The sequence below is a fragment of the Carcharodon carcharias genome, chromosome 11, assembly GCF_017639515.1.
Source record: "Carcharodon carcharias isolate sCarCar2 chromosome 11, sCarCar2.pri, whole genome shotgun sequence".
NCBI lineage: Eukaryota > Metazoa > Chordata > Chondrichthyes > Lamniformes > Lamnidae > Carcharodon > Carcharodon carcharias.
This window is the reverse complement of record NC_054477.1, coordinates 123,388,247-123,404,337: the sequence shown is the minus strand read 5'-3', so window position 1 is coordinate 123,404,337 and position 16,091 is coordinate 123,388,247. Positions and strand designations below refer to the sequence as shown.

The 16,091-nt window shown below is 44.6% G+C and overlaps 1 protein-coding gene and 1 pseudogene across 1 annotated transcript in view; one reads left to right on the top strand and one right to left on the bottom strand.

The window, feature by feature from the left end:
• The window catches only part of LOC121283785 (B-cell CLL/lymphoma 9 protein-like), a 366,978-nt gene extending 352,700 nt beyond the window's left edge, over positions 1-14,278 (top strand). Inside the window, 2 exon segments of the mRNA XM_041198498.1 lie at positions 13,119-14,048; positions 14,050-14,278. Of these exon segments, the coding sequence (XP_041054432.1) occupies positions 13,119-14,048; positions 14,050-14,233 (1,114 nt within the window). The 3' untranslated portion in view covers positions 14,234-14,278.
• LOC121284309 lies at positions 1,203-5,894 on the bottom strand (annotated as a pseudogene).
• Positions 14,279-16,091: the final 1,813 nt, after the last annotated feature.

The window sequence follows — 16,091 nt, the reverse complement described above, 5'->3', positions numbered from 1 at the left end:
AAATGGGATTAGAATAGATAGGTGTTTGCATGGACACAATGGGCTGAAGGGCCTGTTTCTGTGCTGTATAACTCTGACTCTATGGGCAGAATTTTCTGCCTGTTGGGTGGGAGCGGGCACAGACCCAATCGGCGCTCCTGATTGGGTCCGCGCTGCCATTTTGTGGGCGGGGCAATTAAGGCCTGCCCAGCATGATGCACATCCAGAATGCGCTGCGCTCCCTGTAAGGGCTGGGGGTGGGTTGCCTGAGTCGGGACTGCGCTCTTTTGTGCATGGGTGCAAAAGAGTGCAGAAATCTCCCTGAGGCACCTCTGTGATTCAGAGAGATTAGCTTTAAGTCCAAAAAGTTTAATAAAGTGGCGCAAATTTTTATGACACGTCCCCTCTTGTGAAACTGTCACATGAGCTGCAAAACGTGAATTACTTTCAAAGTTTTTGTCAAAATTTAAATCATTCATGAAACCTCATCCCACTTGTGGATGAGGTTCCATGAAAAATGTGAAGGCTGCCTGGGCCCTTTGCCTGCCCGCCAGCCTCAAGGTTGGACAGGCAGCTCTATTAATTATTTTAACTGAGAGCTAATAGGCCCTTGACAGTTCGTTGGGCAGGCAGCCAACTTGGGTGCGTGCCCGCCGAACTGAAATTCTGAAGGATGTGCTGTGATATCACTGTCATATTACACCTCAGCGAGTGGGCCCCGCCCCTGCTCGCCAAGCTGAAGATTCAGCCCTGTGACTTTAAATTGTGAAGAGGAATAAGGAGGCTACAGTGTTTATAGATAGGTTAGGTGAGTGGGCAAACTCCTGGCAAATGGAGTGTAATGTGGGAAAGTGTGAAATTGTCCATTTTGGCTGGAGGAATAAAGCAGAAGCATATTATCTAAATAGTGAGAGATTGCAGAGCTCCGAGATTGAGTGATTTGGGTTCCCCTGTGCATGAATCACAAAAGGATAGTGTTCAGGTACGGCAAGTAATTAAGAAAGCTAGTAGAATGTTATTGTTTTTTCTGAGGGGAATTGAATACAAAAGTAGGGAGGCTATGGTTCCAGTTTTTTTTAACCTGCGTGAAAGTTTATTTCTTAGTATATTACAACAAAATATACAAAAAGGATTTGCCAGCACAGGCACACCACTGGTGTGAAAGGAAAATGACTACTTCAAATCAACGATAAGCTTGTTCTGAACAGGAAAGGTTTTTGGTCTTAATATTTCAGAAGGGACAGCAATTCCTGTCTAATTCCAACTTTTGTAATGATGCAAATCTTCAGTGTCACCGGTGTAAACATCTCTCTCTGCTGCAGAGATAAAAACATCTTTTACCAGCTGTAGGGCTTTTTCCAGTGTAAGAGGGACATGTTCCACATTCTCCAAGTTCTTGAATCCAATCTGGTTGTCTAGAAGTGGCTGGAGCGAGGCACTGGCCAAACCGCCAGCTTTGTATGCATCTGTTAGGATCCTACAGGGTCAAAGATGTACACTGCACCCTTACCTTCCTCATCAAGGCCACCAATGATCTTGTAAACATAAGGGGAAAAGTGTCAAGAGTACAGAATTGTAGAGAGCATTGCTCCTATTGACCCACTTGTCATTGTCTTATTGTTTGAATGTTTGTACATCTTTAATCTTGCATCAAATATTTTTGGTAATGGAATCCAGTGCACCCAAGCACTGTTTGATCTGTCAGTTTGTAGCATTTTGGTGAGTCCCGGTTGTGAAAGGAGTGACACTCACTCAGTCGTGTATCTGAAGCAACAATGGAACAGTCTTTGCCAGCTAAGACCAACACAGCTTCCCCCATTGAAGGTGTAAGGGGAGAAGCGATGCTGCACGGGCCCAGAGTGCTGGTATTCCCATGTACCCATATGAATGTGGCATTTCCCTCCTGAGCTGAAGCACTGCTGTCTCTGGTGCTAGTGAAACAACATCTGGAATACTGTGTACAGTATTCGTTTCCTTATTTAGGGAAGGATGTAAATGGGTTAGCAGCAGTTCAGCAAAAGTTTACTAGACTCATCCCAGGAATGGGCAGGTTGTCTTATGAAGAGAAGTTGGACAGGTATCCATTGAAGCTTTAGAAAAATAAGAGACAACTTGATTGAAACCTTTTAAGATCCTGAGGGTTATTGACAGGGCAGATGCAGTGCAGATGTTTCCTCTTGTGGGTGAATCTAGAACTCTGGGTCGCTGTTTAAAAATAAGTTGAGAAATTTTTTCACTCTGAGGGTTGTGAGCCTTTGGATCCCCCTTCCTCAAAAGGCAGTGGAAGCAAGTCTTTGAATATTTTTAAGGCAGAGCTGGATAGATTCTTGATAAACAAGACGAAATGTTATTGGGGGTAGGCAGGAGGTTATGGTCAAATCGGCCTTGATCTTGTTGAATGGCGGAGCAGGCTTGAAGGGCTGAGTGACCAACTCCCATTCCTAATTCATATGTTCGTATGCAGCTTGCAGACACTTTCAGGGCTCCACAGGTGGGAAATCACAAGCCTCCACCCACAAATGCATCACAAATGCCATCTTCATGAAGGCACACAACATGGTGCATTTCACTGGGAGCAAGAGAGCCAGCATGCAAGAACAATTGGAGTTTTCCAGATCTTGGGTTTTCCATAAGTGCAGGATGTGATCATCTGCACTCACATGACCCTCAGATCTCCATCGTAAAAAGGGGCCAACTATGCCAACCACAAAGGCTTCAATACACTGAATATTCAGCTGGAGTGCAACCGCCACAAATGGATCTTGCAGGTCTGTGCACATTTCCCAGGCAGTGTGCACAACTCCGACATTCTCAGTCAGTCACAGATCCCTAACGTCTTCCTGGGTCCACAGGCTATAGGGATGGTCCTTGGGGACAAGGGTCGCAGAGGATGTGGCTGATGGCAGCCTCAGACTGCAGCAGAGTGCAGGTATAATGAGGCTCATGCTGCAGCTTGCACCTTGATGGGGCAGACAATCAAGATGATGAAAATGATTTTCTGGTGCCTGGACCATTCTGGTGGAGCCCTGCGACATAGTCCACAGAGGGTGTCATGCTTTGTTGTTGCCTGCTGTGCCCTTCACAACCTGGAGCTGCAAAGGGGAGAGGAGCTGGCTGAGGAGGAGATGCAGGAGCTGGAGGCCTCCTCTGATGAGGACGTTAACGATGATGAGGGTAAGGAGGTCCTCGCAGGTGACGATGATGGCTGAGGCCATCACACTGGCCAGACAAGGCAAATGTGCTCAGGAGACTCTCATAACTGCTAGATTCGTGGAGGATGATGATGACAAGCAGTGAAGAGACATCATGGATCCTCACATTACATCTATGAACGTTTGACTCCAGTCTGGCTTATGGCAGCGCACAGAGGGTAGCTCTGTGATAATGTTCCCGTCATTCAGGCAGAGTGGAGGTCCTAATAGTCATTTGATTGCAGAAGGATGATGGTGACTAGCAGCGAGGACACTCCATAGATCTTCACACAGCCTCTGAGAATGTCTGACTCCTGTCTGGCTGAGGGCAGCTTGCTTGCACTCTGATTTTGTTCTTATTAGTTCATGGGATGTGGGCATTGCTGGCTGGGCCAGCATTTATTGCCATTCCTAATTGCCCTTGTTCAGAGGGCATTTAAGAGTCAACCACATTGCTGTGGGTCTGGAGTCACATGTAGGCCAGACCCTAAAGAACACTAGTGAGCCTAATGGGTTTTTACAACTATCGGCAATTGTTTCATAGCTGTCATCGGACTCTTCCAAATTTTTATTGAATTCAAATTTCACCATCTGCCATGGTGGGTTCAAACCAAGGTCCCCAGAGCATTACCTGGAATACTAATCAGTGACAATACCACTGCCTCCCTCATCATGGAGATGCATCCATGAAACTTTAAAGCATCTGATCCTTTGTCTGCCTTCAGCAAGTGGCCCCTTCAGGAGCAGTCACTGGTCACAGATACTGAAGAGATGGGGCCCAGCCCCACATTTAAAGGTGCTGAGAGCACACAGAATGACGAAACTCTGATGCCTGCCCAAGACATTCTGGCAGCAATGACAAATACCATCGGTGCAGGCATCAGTAATGTGTCCAGGGACGATTACTTTGGTCTGAAGACTGCACAAAATGCACAGAAGAGGCCCTGGACTGAGACACACCTGCCTTTATCTTGTGCAGAAATGTTTCACACCAGAGAGGCAAGAATGCTGCTCATCAGAACAAGGAGCCAAAGGCAGGGAGACATTTCTTGGGAGTTTACTTGCAATATGTACAATTGTGTAGAAGTGATTAACAAGGCTGTGCAACTAGATCTTAACTTTCCTAACCCTGCTGCTATATCTTGGTGCTCCCTGGACATCCGCAGTGGAGGTGGAGGCAGCCTGCTGACTACTATGCCTTCTGCGATGACCTTGGCAAGCATCCTCTGGAGGGCTGAGACTTTGAGGGCCCCGGCCTGCTTTTGGGATCCTGTCCAGTGGCAATGGTACCCTCTGCGGCCTGTGGTGCTGGAGCTGCTGAGGTCACAGGAAGAGGGGATTTGGATAGGCCAACACTCCCAGAGTCACCTGGATGGATGGCTCTGGGGATACACCTGCCGATCCTCCTTCCTGTGGGTGCCTGAGGGCCTCTGGCTGACTCCGTGAAGAGAAGAGGTAGCTGGAGTGAGATCAGGCTACCCTGTAGTTCTCTGATGTAAACACTGGAGGCCAATTATGGCATTGGTGATGGAGTTCAGCCCATGCAGCACTGCAGGAGTGATGTCCTGGATCAAGGTCTCCATGACGGTCGCCATCCTACCGGTGTTGGCCTCGGTGCAAATGCTATCATCTCAGCCTGAAGGCAGATGGACTCCTCCATTGTGTCTTACAATCTGAGGAGTGCAGTGGACATCCTGTTCCCGAGCTTGCCTTTGCAGCTCCAGCAACTGTGCTATGACCAAGTCCAGAGGCTCATCATCTGACTCACTCAGCAGATTTCTGGCCTCCTACAGTTCTGAGGGCTGGGGACCTGGGAAGCCCCTGCCACCATCTGCTGTGGATCAGAAAGTGCGATGTGCTCACCACGCTGTGACCCTGAGGCTGTTCTAAAGCTAGGTCTACCCAATGTGTGCCTCTGTGCTGGTGGAGGGTGTGGATGAGCACTGTGATGTGTCTTCAGGGAGGGTTTCAGCAGATACCTCCTTCCTGAGTTTCTTTTGGGGCTTGCTTGAGGCTCTGGGTTGTAGAGTCTCTTTGCTGTTTGGCAGATTTGCCTGTGAAAGCAAGGGGAGATAATTAGTGCATGGCAGTGGCCTGTGAAACAGGACACATCACTCACAGCATGGTTGTCTGATGGATGTTGTACTGCTGGATCCTCACTTGGTAGAGCACCGCCAACCTCACCATCAGCACAGGACCGGTCCAGATCATCATCGGCCAGCTGAAAGGCTCTATTTTCAAAGTCCCTGGGGACCTTGATGTCAGGCATTCCTCCACCAGTCTGCAACCTCTCCCTCTTGTGTGCCAGCTTGTCCTGCATGAATAAAGATGGAGAGAGTGTAAGCCTGCCAAGCTAAATGATAAGTATGCCTAGCATATGTGGGTGGTGAATGGTCTCCATGGCTGGGATGAAGGTGTGTGTGTGAGAGAGAATGGTGATATCCCTTGAGCTGCGTCGATTGACTGTTCTGTGAATGGTTTGTGAGTTGAGATTGATGAGCGACTTATCCTGGCGGAATGGAGGAGATCATTCATCCTCTTGCGGCACTAGCTGTCCTCTTTTGCAGGGCATTGGCGCTGACTGCCACTGTCTCCCCAAGCCAGATTGATGCGGCTGTCCCTCCTGCAGCCAGAGTGGGGTTAGAGGACATCAGGACGAGCCTCCACTGCGTCCAGTAGGCTCTCGAGGAATGTGTCACTAAATGTCTTGCCTTTTGGGGCCATCCTTTTCTGTGCAGCAGTGCTCAGCTGGTAGCACAGAGGTGTGCACACAGCTGCACTTGAAATGTGGCGCATGGCATGGTGAGGTGATGGTGTGGCTGACAAATGAGGCCCCCCCCCCCCCCCCCCCCCCCACCATTGAAACGGGAATGCATAATTAATCTGGTGGGTTTGGACTAATACAGCCATTGCCGCCACTGCAGCCAGCGGGTAAAATGTCATTTCTCCCGACCCGCTACCACACTTAGCACAATCCTGGGACCATTCCATCCCTGGGGAGGGCAGGGACAATTGTAGTTGAACAAGTCAGCCACTTTATAATGCTAAACATTATAAGGTCCCAGGCTAGTTTCCCCTCACCGCACTCAATTTTGTCCATTAGATTTGCACGTTCAGTTACATTTCAAGGCTGAGGTGGACCTTTTTTAGGTGAACCAACCACTTAATTTTAGCATGTGGTGTAAGGATGGTAAGATGGTCACTGTTCCAGCAATTTGCATGCTTCCAGTGTGCTTAAACGCACAGAAGTAGATAACATGGCATTGCAAAGTTACAAGGCAGGATATCCTGAAGACAAAATATTGGTCCAAATCTTCCAGTATCTGTATCATCAAAATTTGGACTTGACCTGCTTCTCCCAATGTAAGACCACACAGAATTCCTGACACACGTGATGAAATTGTCTGGGAAGTTTATACTTCCGATGGGCTGATATCTACTGCCTGGGACCTACCGTAAATGTCTCTGACACTGAGCTCAGTGTCAGAGACTGGAGGCAGATATGTGGGACTTACCTGGATGTTAGGCTGGGTATTACCTGACCTAATATAGAGATTAGCCAATATGACAGAACTGAGCACCATAATCAACCCACCTGCCTAACCCCTGCCTGACTACCTCCCTGGTCAGACCCAGCTGTCCCTTCACTCAACCACACCTCCACTTGACTACCCTAATCTGACCTCCTCTGGCCCGATCCAACTACCACCCCCAATTGAGTTCCCCCCCACCCTGATCCGATTACTTCCCACCCAATCCTACTACATGACTACCCAGTCACCTACTTACTGACCCACTTACCTACTCAATCACTCACTCAATCACCTGCTTTGCTCATTCATCCATTCACTCAACCACTCACTAACCAATTGAAAGACTTGAGACCTTTATGAACTTACCTGAGTATGGCAGCTAATGTTGTAAAAGAGGGGCAAAGCCTCTCTTTGCCAGTCGTCTTCTACACGTGCCAGTCTTTTGTAGGGATGGCATCATTGCTGCAGCCAGGATTCGAAGTCCCGGCTGAATGTGTGCAAAAAATTCGGTTGGCAAAATCTTCGTGAACAGCGGAAGTGTGCGCAGCATCAATAATAACCAGAAATTCTGGGCCTAGATGAACTGAATATTTTCCACAGCCTCTCAACCCTTGATTGAAAATGTTTTATTTTCCCCAGAAGAACATAAAAAATAAAAACCTTCTACTGAAGTTGCAGTTTCTATCAAAAACCCCAATCTCTCAATCATGAATGCAGGTTGCTGGGATGTCATACATCACTCAAACTGATGCTCTTGGGTTAAGTACACTTTCAATGATGGCAAGTACATTGCAAAAAAAAAGAAATTATTTGTTCACATTTTGAACTTTTATCCTATACCTTGCACAAATGCATGCCAAGAAATGGAGGCAAAGTCACGAAGAGCATGCCCTTGATTTTCTGACAGATGCTCCCACCTGAAACTCAATGCCAATTTTCATTCATAAAATTGGTCCTTCTGTGATTATCATTTGTTGGCATAACAATAAAATGTACCTATCAATACAAAAGTTCACAATTTAGTCTTTTGATTTACAGTGAATTGTTTGAGCACAAGCTGAATACAAAGTATAAAGGAGAACTGGCAAAGAGAATGATGAACAAAGAGAATGCATGAGATTAGAATAGTGGGTAACATAAAACCGAGCCAAAAAGCCTTTATCAAACATAAAAAAAAATTGTAAGAGAATTGACAAAGGGTGGGAGAGGGGGTGGGGCTGATTAATGACCAAAATGGAGATCTGAGTCTTCTGCAGAGCTCGTCAGCCACCTTACCAACGCCCCCCCCCCCCCCCCCCCCCGAAGTGAGCTGACACACAAGTTATCATTTACCCTGGCCTGGCTGCAGCTCCTCCATACCCAGTGACTCACCAGATGCTGATCCTGACTCTAAATTATCCCCTAAGGTTTGCAAAGTGCTAGTTTCTGAATGGGCTACTGTGATGGTCAGATGAGATTGCTTCTTCCTCAGAGGGCATAGATATTGTCTTTCATCATGAGGCTGCAGTGTCTAGCCACGCATCATTTATTGGGTATCTGAGTGCATAAATTCAGAAGGCAGGTAAGTGGTTGCAGTGAGGGAAGGGAGTGGGGTGGAAAGCAAGAAGCCCTTACAGCTGTAGCTGCAGCTTGCACTTAATGCCAGATAGCAAAATGTGGGTGAAATGGGAACTCTTCCCATTCCCTGCTCAGGGTGTGCTTTGAGGGCCTTCTGGGGAATTATGGTGCTTCTTCTCCTTTCCACCTGCTGCAACGTTACTGCCAGCACCACACCTGAAAAATTGGGAGGCCTCCCTCGACTGTTGCTCCATTTGGTATGCTTCTCCTTTTAACTAAGTCTGTAGCAGACAGTTTCTTTTTGGCAACAACTTTTGTGTAATGAGTGCAGCCTTCTTTCAGAGTGGCATGCTGCCTTTTAAGAGGTGCATGCTAGACATGGTGCACTATATATACACATGCTACTTGGCCCCTTGCTGAGTGCGCTGCCTGTTAGCAACTTGTTTCACACTGAGTAGCATGTTGAAATAATTGAAATGAGGAGGCAGCACAAAGTTTGTATTCTGCCTGCCTCAACAGGACTGGACTTGGGGTGATCACACTTTGCAATTCCTGCTCCCAAAATTGAGCCTGAACAAGTTTTTCCCCTGAAGTTTCCTACTGAGTGTGGTCCACTTATAAACTGAAGCTTTTCCTCTTTCTACTGTGAGTGAAATAGTTTATCATGGGAATAATGATTATCCTTTAATTATGATGCTAATACACCAGAGATCCCACAGAAGGCCAGCAATATTTAAATATCCATCTGAATGGTGGTAAATACCACACTTGAGTAACTGTCAATTTCAGGCTAAATTACTGCCTGAATTTATTACCATTTGCCATTTTCACAAAAGCAGAAAGACATAATGAGAAGCTAACAGTACACCGCCGGGTTTAACTTCAGTAGTTGTCTCTTAGGAGAGTGACCTTTCAGGAAGCTCCTTGTTTCAAATACAAAATGTTTAAAAAAAAAAGTGAATTTGAATCATAGGGCTGTTTGAATTTACATTGTTCAATCATCTATTGAGGTTGCTTAAGCAAACGCTTAAAGGTCAGACAGTTGGGACATGAACCATTTCTAATGATTAAGCAGGTGAGATGTGAAGCGTAGTTCTCTGATACGTTGTTTCTCATATCATACCTCACTTCTCATCACTTACTGTTGCAATGTAGGGAAGTGGCAGCCAGCACAGCAAGCCTCTACAAAATGCAATGTGGTAAAGACCAGATTTTTTTTTTGAATGAAGGATAAATATTGACCAGAACACTAGGGAGACGTCTCAAGATATTGCCATAGAATTTTCTCCACCTGAGAGGGCAGACAGGGCTTCAACATCTTGTCCAAAAGACAGCAATAATGACTGTAGCTTTTATATTTGACTGCACTGGAGTGATTGCCTTGATTTTTACTGGGAAGAGAGGCAATATAAAATAAAGGTTACAATTCTAAGGAAGTGTAAGAACAGAGAAACTTGGGGGTACATGCGCACAAATTGCTGAAGGTTGTTAAAAAGGCCTTCTGATCTTTAGAAACGAAGGTATGGAGTACAAGAATAAGGAAGTCATGATGAACATTTATAAAAATACTAGATTGATCTCAACTGAAGTTTTGTACTCAATTCTGGATACCATGGTTTCTGAAGTATGTGAAGGTTATAAAAAGAATGCAGAAAAGGTTTATGAGAATGGTTCTAGGGATGAAGGACTTGAGTTACATGGACAGATTGGAGAAGCTGGGGTTGTTCTCCTTTGAGAAGAGAAGGTTGAGAAGACATTTGATAGGGTTATTCAAAGCCATAAGGGGACTCAGAAGAGTTGACAGAGAGAAACAGTTCCCATTGCCGAGGGGTTGAGAATCAGAGGTCACCAATATAAGGTGAATGGCCCATGGTGAAACGAGGAAAAACTTTCTTACGAGTTGCGTGGTTAAGATCTGAAATGCACTGCCTGAGCTTGTGGTAGAGGCAGATTCAATCATGATTTTCAAAATAGAATTAGCTAAGTACCAGAAGAGAGAGAAATTGCAGAGCTGCAGGGGAGTGGGAATAGCTGAGCTGCTTTTGCAGAGACCTAGCATCAACATGATAGGCTAAATGGTCTGCTTTACTGCTGCAACCAATTCTATGATTCTATGGGGAGAATTTTTCCCTTGTTTCGGGGGGGTTGAAGTTCAGGAGCAGGTGCGTGCAGGCGCGCCTCCGATCAGTGCCTGTGATTGGGGGCATGCCGCCATTTTACAGTGTGACGTCCACCAGGAAGCACTATGTGCTCCGCGGGCTGGGGGGGGTGGGGGGGGGGTGGTGATTCCCTCAGCCATGAGTGCGCTTGTTTGCGCATGCGTATGAAAGAGTGCATTCATCTCCCTAAGTGCTGCCTCAGGTAGATATGCGCCAAATTCAAAAATGGTAAATGTAGAGAAATAAAATTTCCCTGACATGTCCCCTCATGTGACACTGTCACATGAGTTGGGACATGTCCGTTGCTTTTAATTAAATATTAATTCTTTAAAAACCTGCATGAAACCTCATCCTGCCTGGGGATGAGGTTTCACGATTTTTCTGAAGCCCACTAGGGCTCCCTTAAGGTTGGACGGGCAGGTCCATTAACTAGCTGAATTAGTTTTTAAATGTCCTCAATTCGGCTGCGCCCCTGCCGACCTGAAAATTGAAATGATGCGGGGCGATGTCGGGATTTCTGCCTGATGTCAGCCCACGTCATTTTATGCATTGGCAAGCGGGCCCTGCCTCCTCCCCCACTCATCGACCTCAATAACCTGGCCTATAAGTCTTGGAATGGGACTCAAGCTCACAATCTTCTGACTCCAGAAGTGAAAGTGCTGCCAAATGAGCTTGGCTGACACAAAAGAACACGCACAAAAACTGACCAAAAATACATGCCTGTAACTTGTAGACAGCCTCCACTTTAAAGTTTAATAATGAAGCATGATTTTTGCTTTAACTGCAGTTGTTCAGAAGCATATTTATACTGTATTTTTATGACATCAGAAATATACTACAGAAGTCTCCCATATAAGCTCAGCTTGTAAATCACAGAATCACACAATGCAGAAGAGGCCCTTCGGCCCATCTGCCCCAACATCTGAGAAACACCTGACCTACCTACCTAATCCCATAGCCTTGAATGTTATGACGTGCCAAGTGCTCATCCAGGTACTTTTTAAAGGATGTGAGGCAACCCTCCTCCACCACCCTCCCAGGCAGTGCATTCCAGGGCATCACCACCCTCTGGGGAAAAGTTTTTCCTCACATCCCCCCTAAACCTCCTGCCCTTCACCTTGAACTTGTGTCCCCTCGTGACTGACCCTTCAACTAAGGGGAACAGCTGCTCCCTATCCAGCCTGTCTGTGCCCCTCATAATCTTGTACACCTTGATCAGGTCGCCCCTCAGTCTTCTCTGCTCCAACGCAAACAACCCAAGTCTATCCAACCTCTCTTCATAACTTAAATGTTTCATCCGAGGCAACATCTTGGTGAATCTCCTCTGCATCCCCTCCAGTGCAATCACATCCTTTTACAATGTGGCAACCAGAACTGCAGCTGTAGCCTCACCAAGGTTCTATAGAACTCCAGCATGACCTCCCTACTTTTATAATCTATGCCTCGATTGATAAAGGCAAGTGTCCCATTTTCCTTTTTCACCACCTCACTAACATGCCCCTCTGCCTTCAGAGATGGAAGGACACACACACCAAGGTCACTTTGTTCCTCAGAACTTCCTAGTGTCATGCCATTCATTGAATACTTCCTTGTCAAATTACTCCTTCCAAAGTATATCATTTCTCACTTTTCAGGGTTAAATTCCATCTGCTACTTATCTGCCCATTTGACCATCCCATCTATACCTTCCTGTAACCCAAGACACTCAATCTCACTATTAACCACCTGGCCAATCTTTGTGTCATCTGCAAACTTACTAATCCTATTCCCCACATAGTCATCTATATAGTTTATATAAATGACAAATAATAGGGGACCGAGCACAGACCCCTGTGGTATGCCGCTGGACACAGGCATCCAGTCACTAAAGCATCCTTCCGTCATGACCCTCTGTCTCTTACAACTAAGCCAATTTTGAATCCACATCATATTTAGGCACTGCTGCCAGTCAAAGTTTTCCTTTTAGGGGTTTTGGAAACCTTCTGCTGTTACTTGTAATTGAAGGTTTTTATGTAATTTTTAATACTAATTTAGTCTCTCTTTCCAATGGAAATGATGTTCAACACTATTTGTAAGAAGAGCTTAACTTGTTAATGACATAGGGAGACCTGAAAGCCTGTTTTTAAAGTTTTGAAAGCAGTTTCAAAATGCCAGAATTTTCCCTAATGAAAGTTCTAAATTGCTGAAGTTATGTTCACAAAATCTGATGAATTATTGATGGCATTAGATGAATGGAAGCCCCATTGACTGGAGAATTGCCCAAATAATATCCAGGTTCTTCCTCATTCCTGCTACATCCTTTTTCCAATTTCTCAACTTCCTGGTCTGATGTGTGATCCACTCATTCTATTGCCCCTGTTGCTTGGCTTTGTACCTTCAATTCATTTGTCGGATCTGCAAAAGCTGAAAATCTCTCTCCCTCGCCTTACAATTGCATCTGCTGCTGCCTTTATCTTTCTCGAACTCATAGCCAGAAAATACAATCTAAAGAGTTATTAACTTCTTAGTATCACATGCTGCCAAAATTTAGTGAAGTAATTTAGGATCTTTTAACTTAAAAGTACTGAAATAGTAAAGCAGAGAAATGGTGGGGAAAACATTTCACTTAATTCTTGTATCATGCCTGTCCAGGTATAAAGAGTGTACTTTAAAAATAGTGAATGCTGAAAGTTTGCTTTGTTTCTGTTTTCAGGTGTGAGTCACTTAAACCAAGCACGATTGTCAGCCCCTCTTTCAGCTGGGCAAATGCCTTCCCTAAGCCCAACGGGAATGAGTGTTCTTGGAGGACACCCTCTTACCCATCACCTGACAAGCCAAATGTCTTCTCCAAATCCCATTGGGCCCAACATTGCATCACATGGCCCGATGGGACCCAGCATGATATCTCATGGTCCCATGATGCCACATACTACCCAGGATCCATCAATAACTAATCAACAGATGTTACATCAAGGATTCATGGGCTTTTCTCAAGGACAGCAAGTTTTCCAGTCAGTGCAGTCACCAACTCATCAGATTTCCTTTCTATCAAATGACCCTGGTGCACAGGGATATTTTCCACCAGGAATAGCATTTTCTGGAGAAGGAAGACTGCTTGGCCGTCCGAATACTCGACCTTCTCCAGACCAAAATCTTTGTAAGTCAGTGCCACCAGGTGTGTCAGACTCTTTCACTGCTATGGGAAATAACATGCCTTCCATCTACGATGACCCTGAATTGCAAGACGTCATCCGCACTAGTGCTTCTGGAATCCCTGAGTTTGACCTTTCTAGAATACTTCCATCAGAGAAGCCTAGCCAGACACTGCAATATTTTCCCCGTGATGTTCAGGGTCACAAGCAGCTGCAAATTCCCAGTCCTGGTTTTTTGCATGTGCAAGGATTGATGGGAGAACCAAATCCAGGCAGAATAGGATTACCAATACCTAATGTAGGAGGACCTAATGTTGTTGGAGTTCAGGAAATGGCTATGGGTAATGTTGCCTCCATCCCAGTCCATAACCCCATGAGACTACCTGGCTTTATGCATCAAGGCATGATGGGTCCTCAGCATCGGATAATGTCACCGCCACAAGGTGGCATGTATTCACAGGTGAACAATCCAAATGCAATTATGATTCATGGAAAGGGTCCCTGAAAGTATGTATAGTCACCCCGGCACAGTAGGATCTCCTCAGCACAACATGATGATGTCACTACAAGGGATGGTGGCACCTCAACAGAATATGATGATACCAACCCAAATGAGGCCTAGGGGTATAGCTGCTGATGTAGGCATGGACTTTAACCAAGGACCATGCAACTCAGGAATATGATGTTTTAGCTGCTTACAGACATTACAGTTAGAAAATTTATCCTAATGCTGCGATACATACAGAGGTGCTTGAAATGCACTGGGATTTACGTGCATGAGCAAGAGAAACTCATAAAAGATGAAGCTTGAGGAAGTTTAGAATGTTACAAGAACCTTTAAAATGAAGGTTGCATTACTAGGTCAGTGGGTTTTATGTTTTTAATTATTTCTATTGAACTTGGAAGAGTACTTCTGAAAACTGTGGTTGTAATATGTGGATCACAGTTCATTGCAAGTTGGACCTGTTCATGTTTATTTTTGTGGACTATTTCTTCAGAAACGTCTTCTCATTGTGCCAACATTGTAAAAGGGATTTCAACTGTGATTTTGTGTTTGAGAGAGATGAACATTATGGACTTGCAAAGTATCAGTCTTGTTTACATGTTCATGTTTGGTATACAGCATTTTTAAAGAAAAATCGTTTCCAACTCTGGAATATATTAAACCAAATTATAATACCTGACAGAAAAGTATTATCAAAAAAGCACAAAAAGTCAAATAAAAAAAATTCCATTGTTCTCTACATTGGTCAAACATTGAGAACTTTTAGGAATAGCTGTTTGTCCTCTGGTACCTCTGCAACTTGCCTGACTTAGAATGGAGTAGATAAATGTTGCACCTCATGTTAAGCATTATCCCAGATTGACAGTGGTGTGTTGGGGAATGTTTTCTGTTTTATGTTGTGCCATGATATCATGTCATACCGTAGTATGATATTTTATCCTTTTATCATTTAATAAACCCCAAATAGCATTTTCTGTAGGAATGCAAAGCAAATATTGAAAGTCCAAGTTTAATTGAGATTTTAAAAATTTTCTTCTCCCCCATCTTAAACTATTACATATGCCCCGTGAACTTGGGTGCAGAATCACTTTCTAGGGTTGCGGTGTTGGAAGAAAAATAAAATATATTGTTTCTTATGATGGTTGTCCCTATCTTTTGTGTTAATACGTGATCACATATTCAGTGGTCTGAACAGTAATTGTTAAAATCCTATGGTCTGGATTGGGAACCGCAACAGAATAATGATGCAATTATCATATAATTGCATGTCCAAATATCATCATTTTATAAATCTTTTATATCCATCAATGTATTAAATGGTTTGAAAGTTCGTTCAACCTATTGATGTATTTTCTCTGATTGTTTTGAATCCCTTCCCATTCTTAGTTCAACTCCATCAGGGGACTTGCTTATCTCTGTTTCCAATGAAGGAGTTACAACCAAAATATTAACCACTTTCAGATATTACCAGACCTCCGCCACCTCCTGATTATATTTTGGATATCCAACATTTATTAAATATTTTTCTCTCTAGGTTTCTAACTAATTATTGCAATAGTACTTCATGATACTGACCAATAAAACAGAATATCTGATGCCACACAGAATGTGTCTAATAATCTAATAATCGAGATATTGATTGGAAATTGAATATGGCAACATGCTGGGAGTGGGATTGCTTGGTAATGCATCGGAAGCCCAGATGTTCTGCAACATGGCTGTCAATGGCTTTTTAACTCAACCATTATATTTGCATCTGATTTCTGGGTTTGCTGGCCAATTGATATGAGCAGGCATGATGACATGAGTAGCATGAGTATATTTCAGCTGAACTATTTTAAGGAAATAAAGAAACATTGTGAAGATGTCAATTGAAGGATTTTGCAGCTGTGGTAACTGAGGAAGCAACTGCAGTAATGGATTTGCAATGTGGTAAGGCTGTGCATTCCTAGACCTGATACCTAGGTAAATGCCCTTCCCTGCTGATGGAAGAAGCAGCCTCAGAGCAAGACAGGGTGGCTGGAAATTGTCAAAGA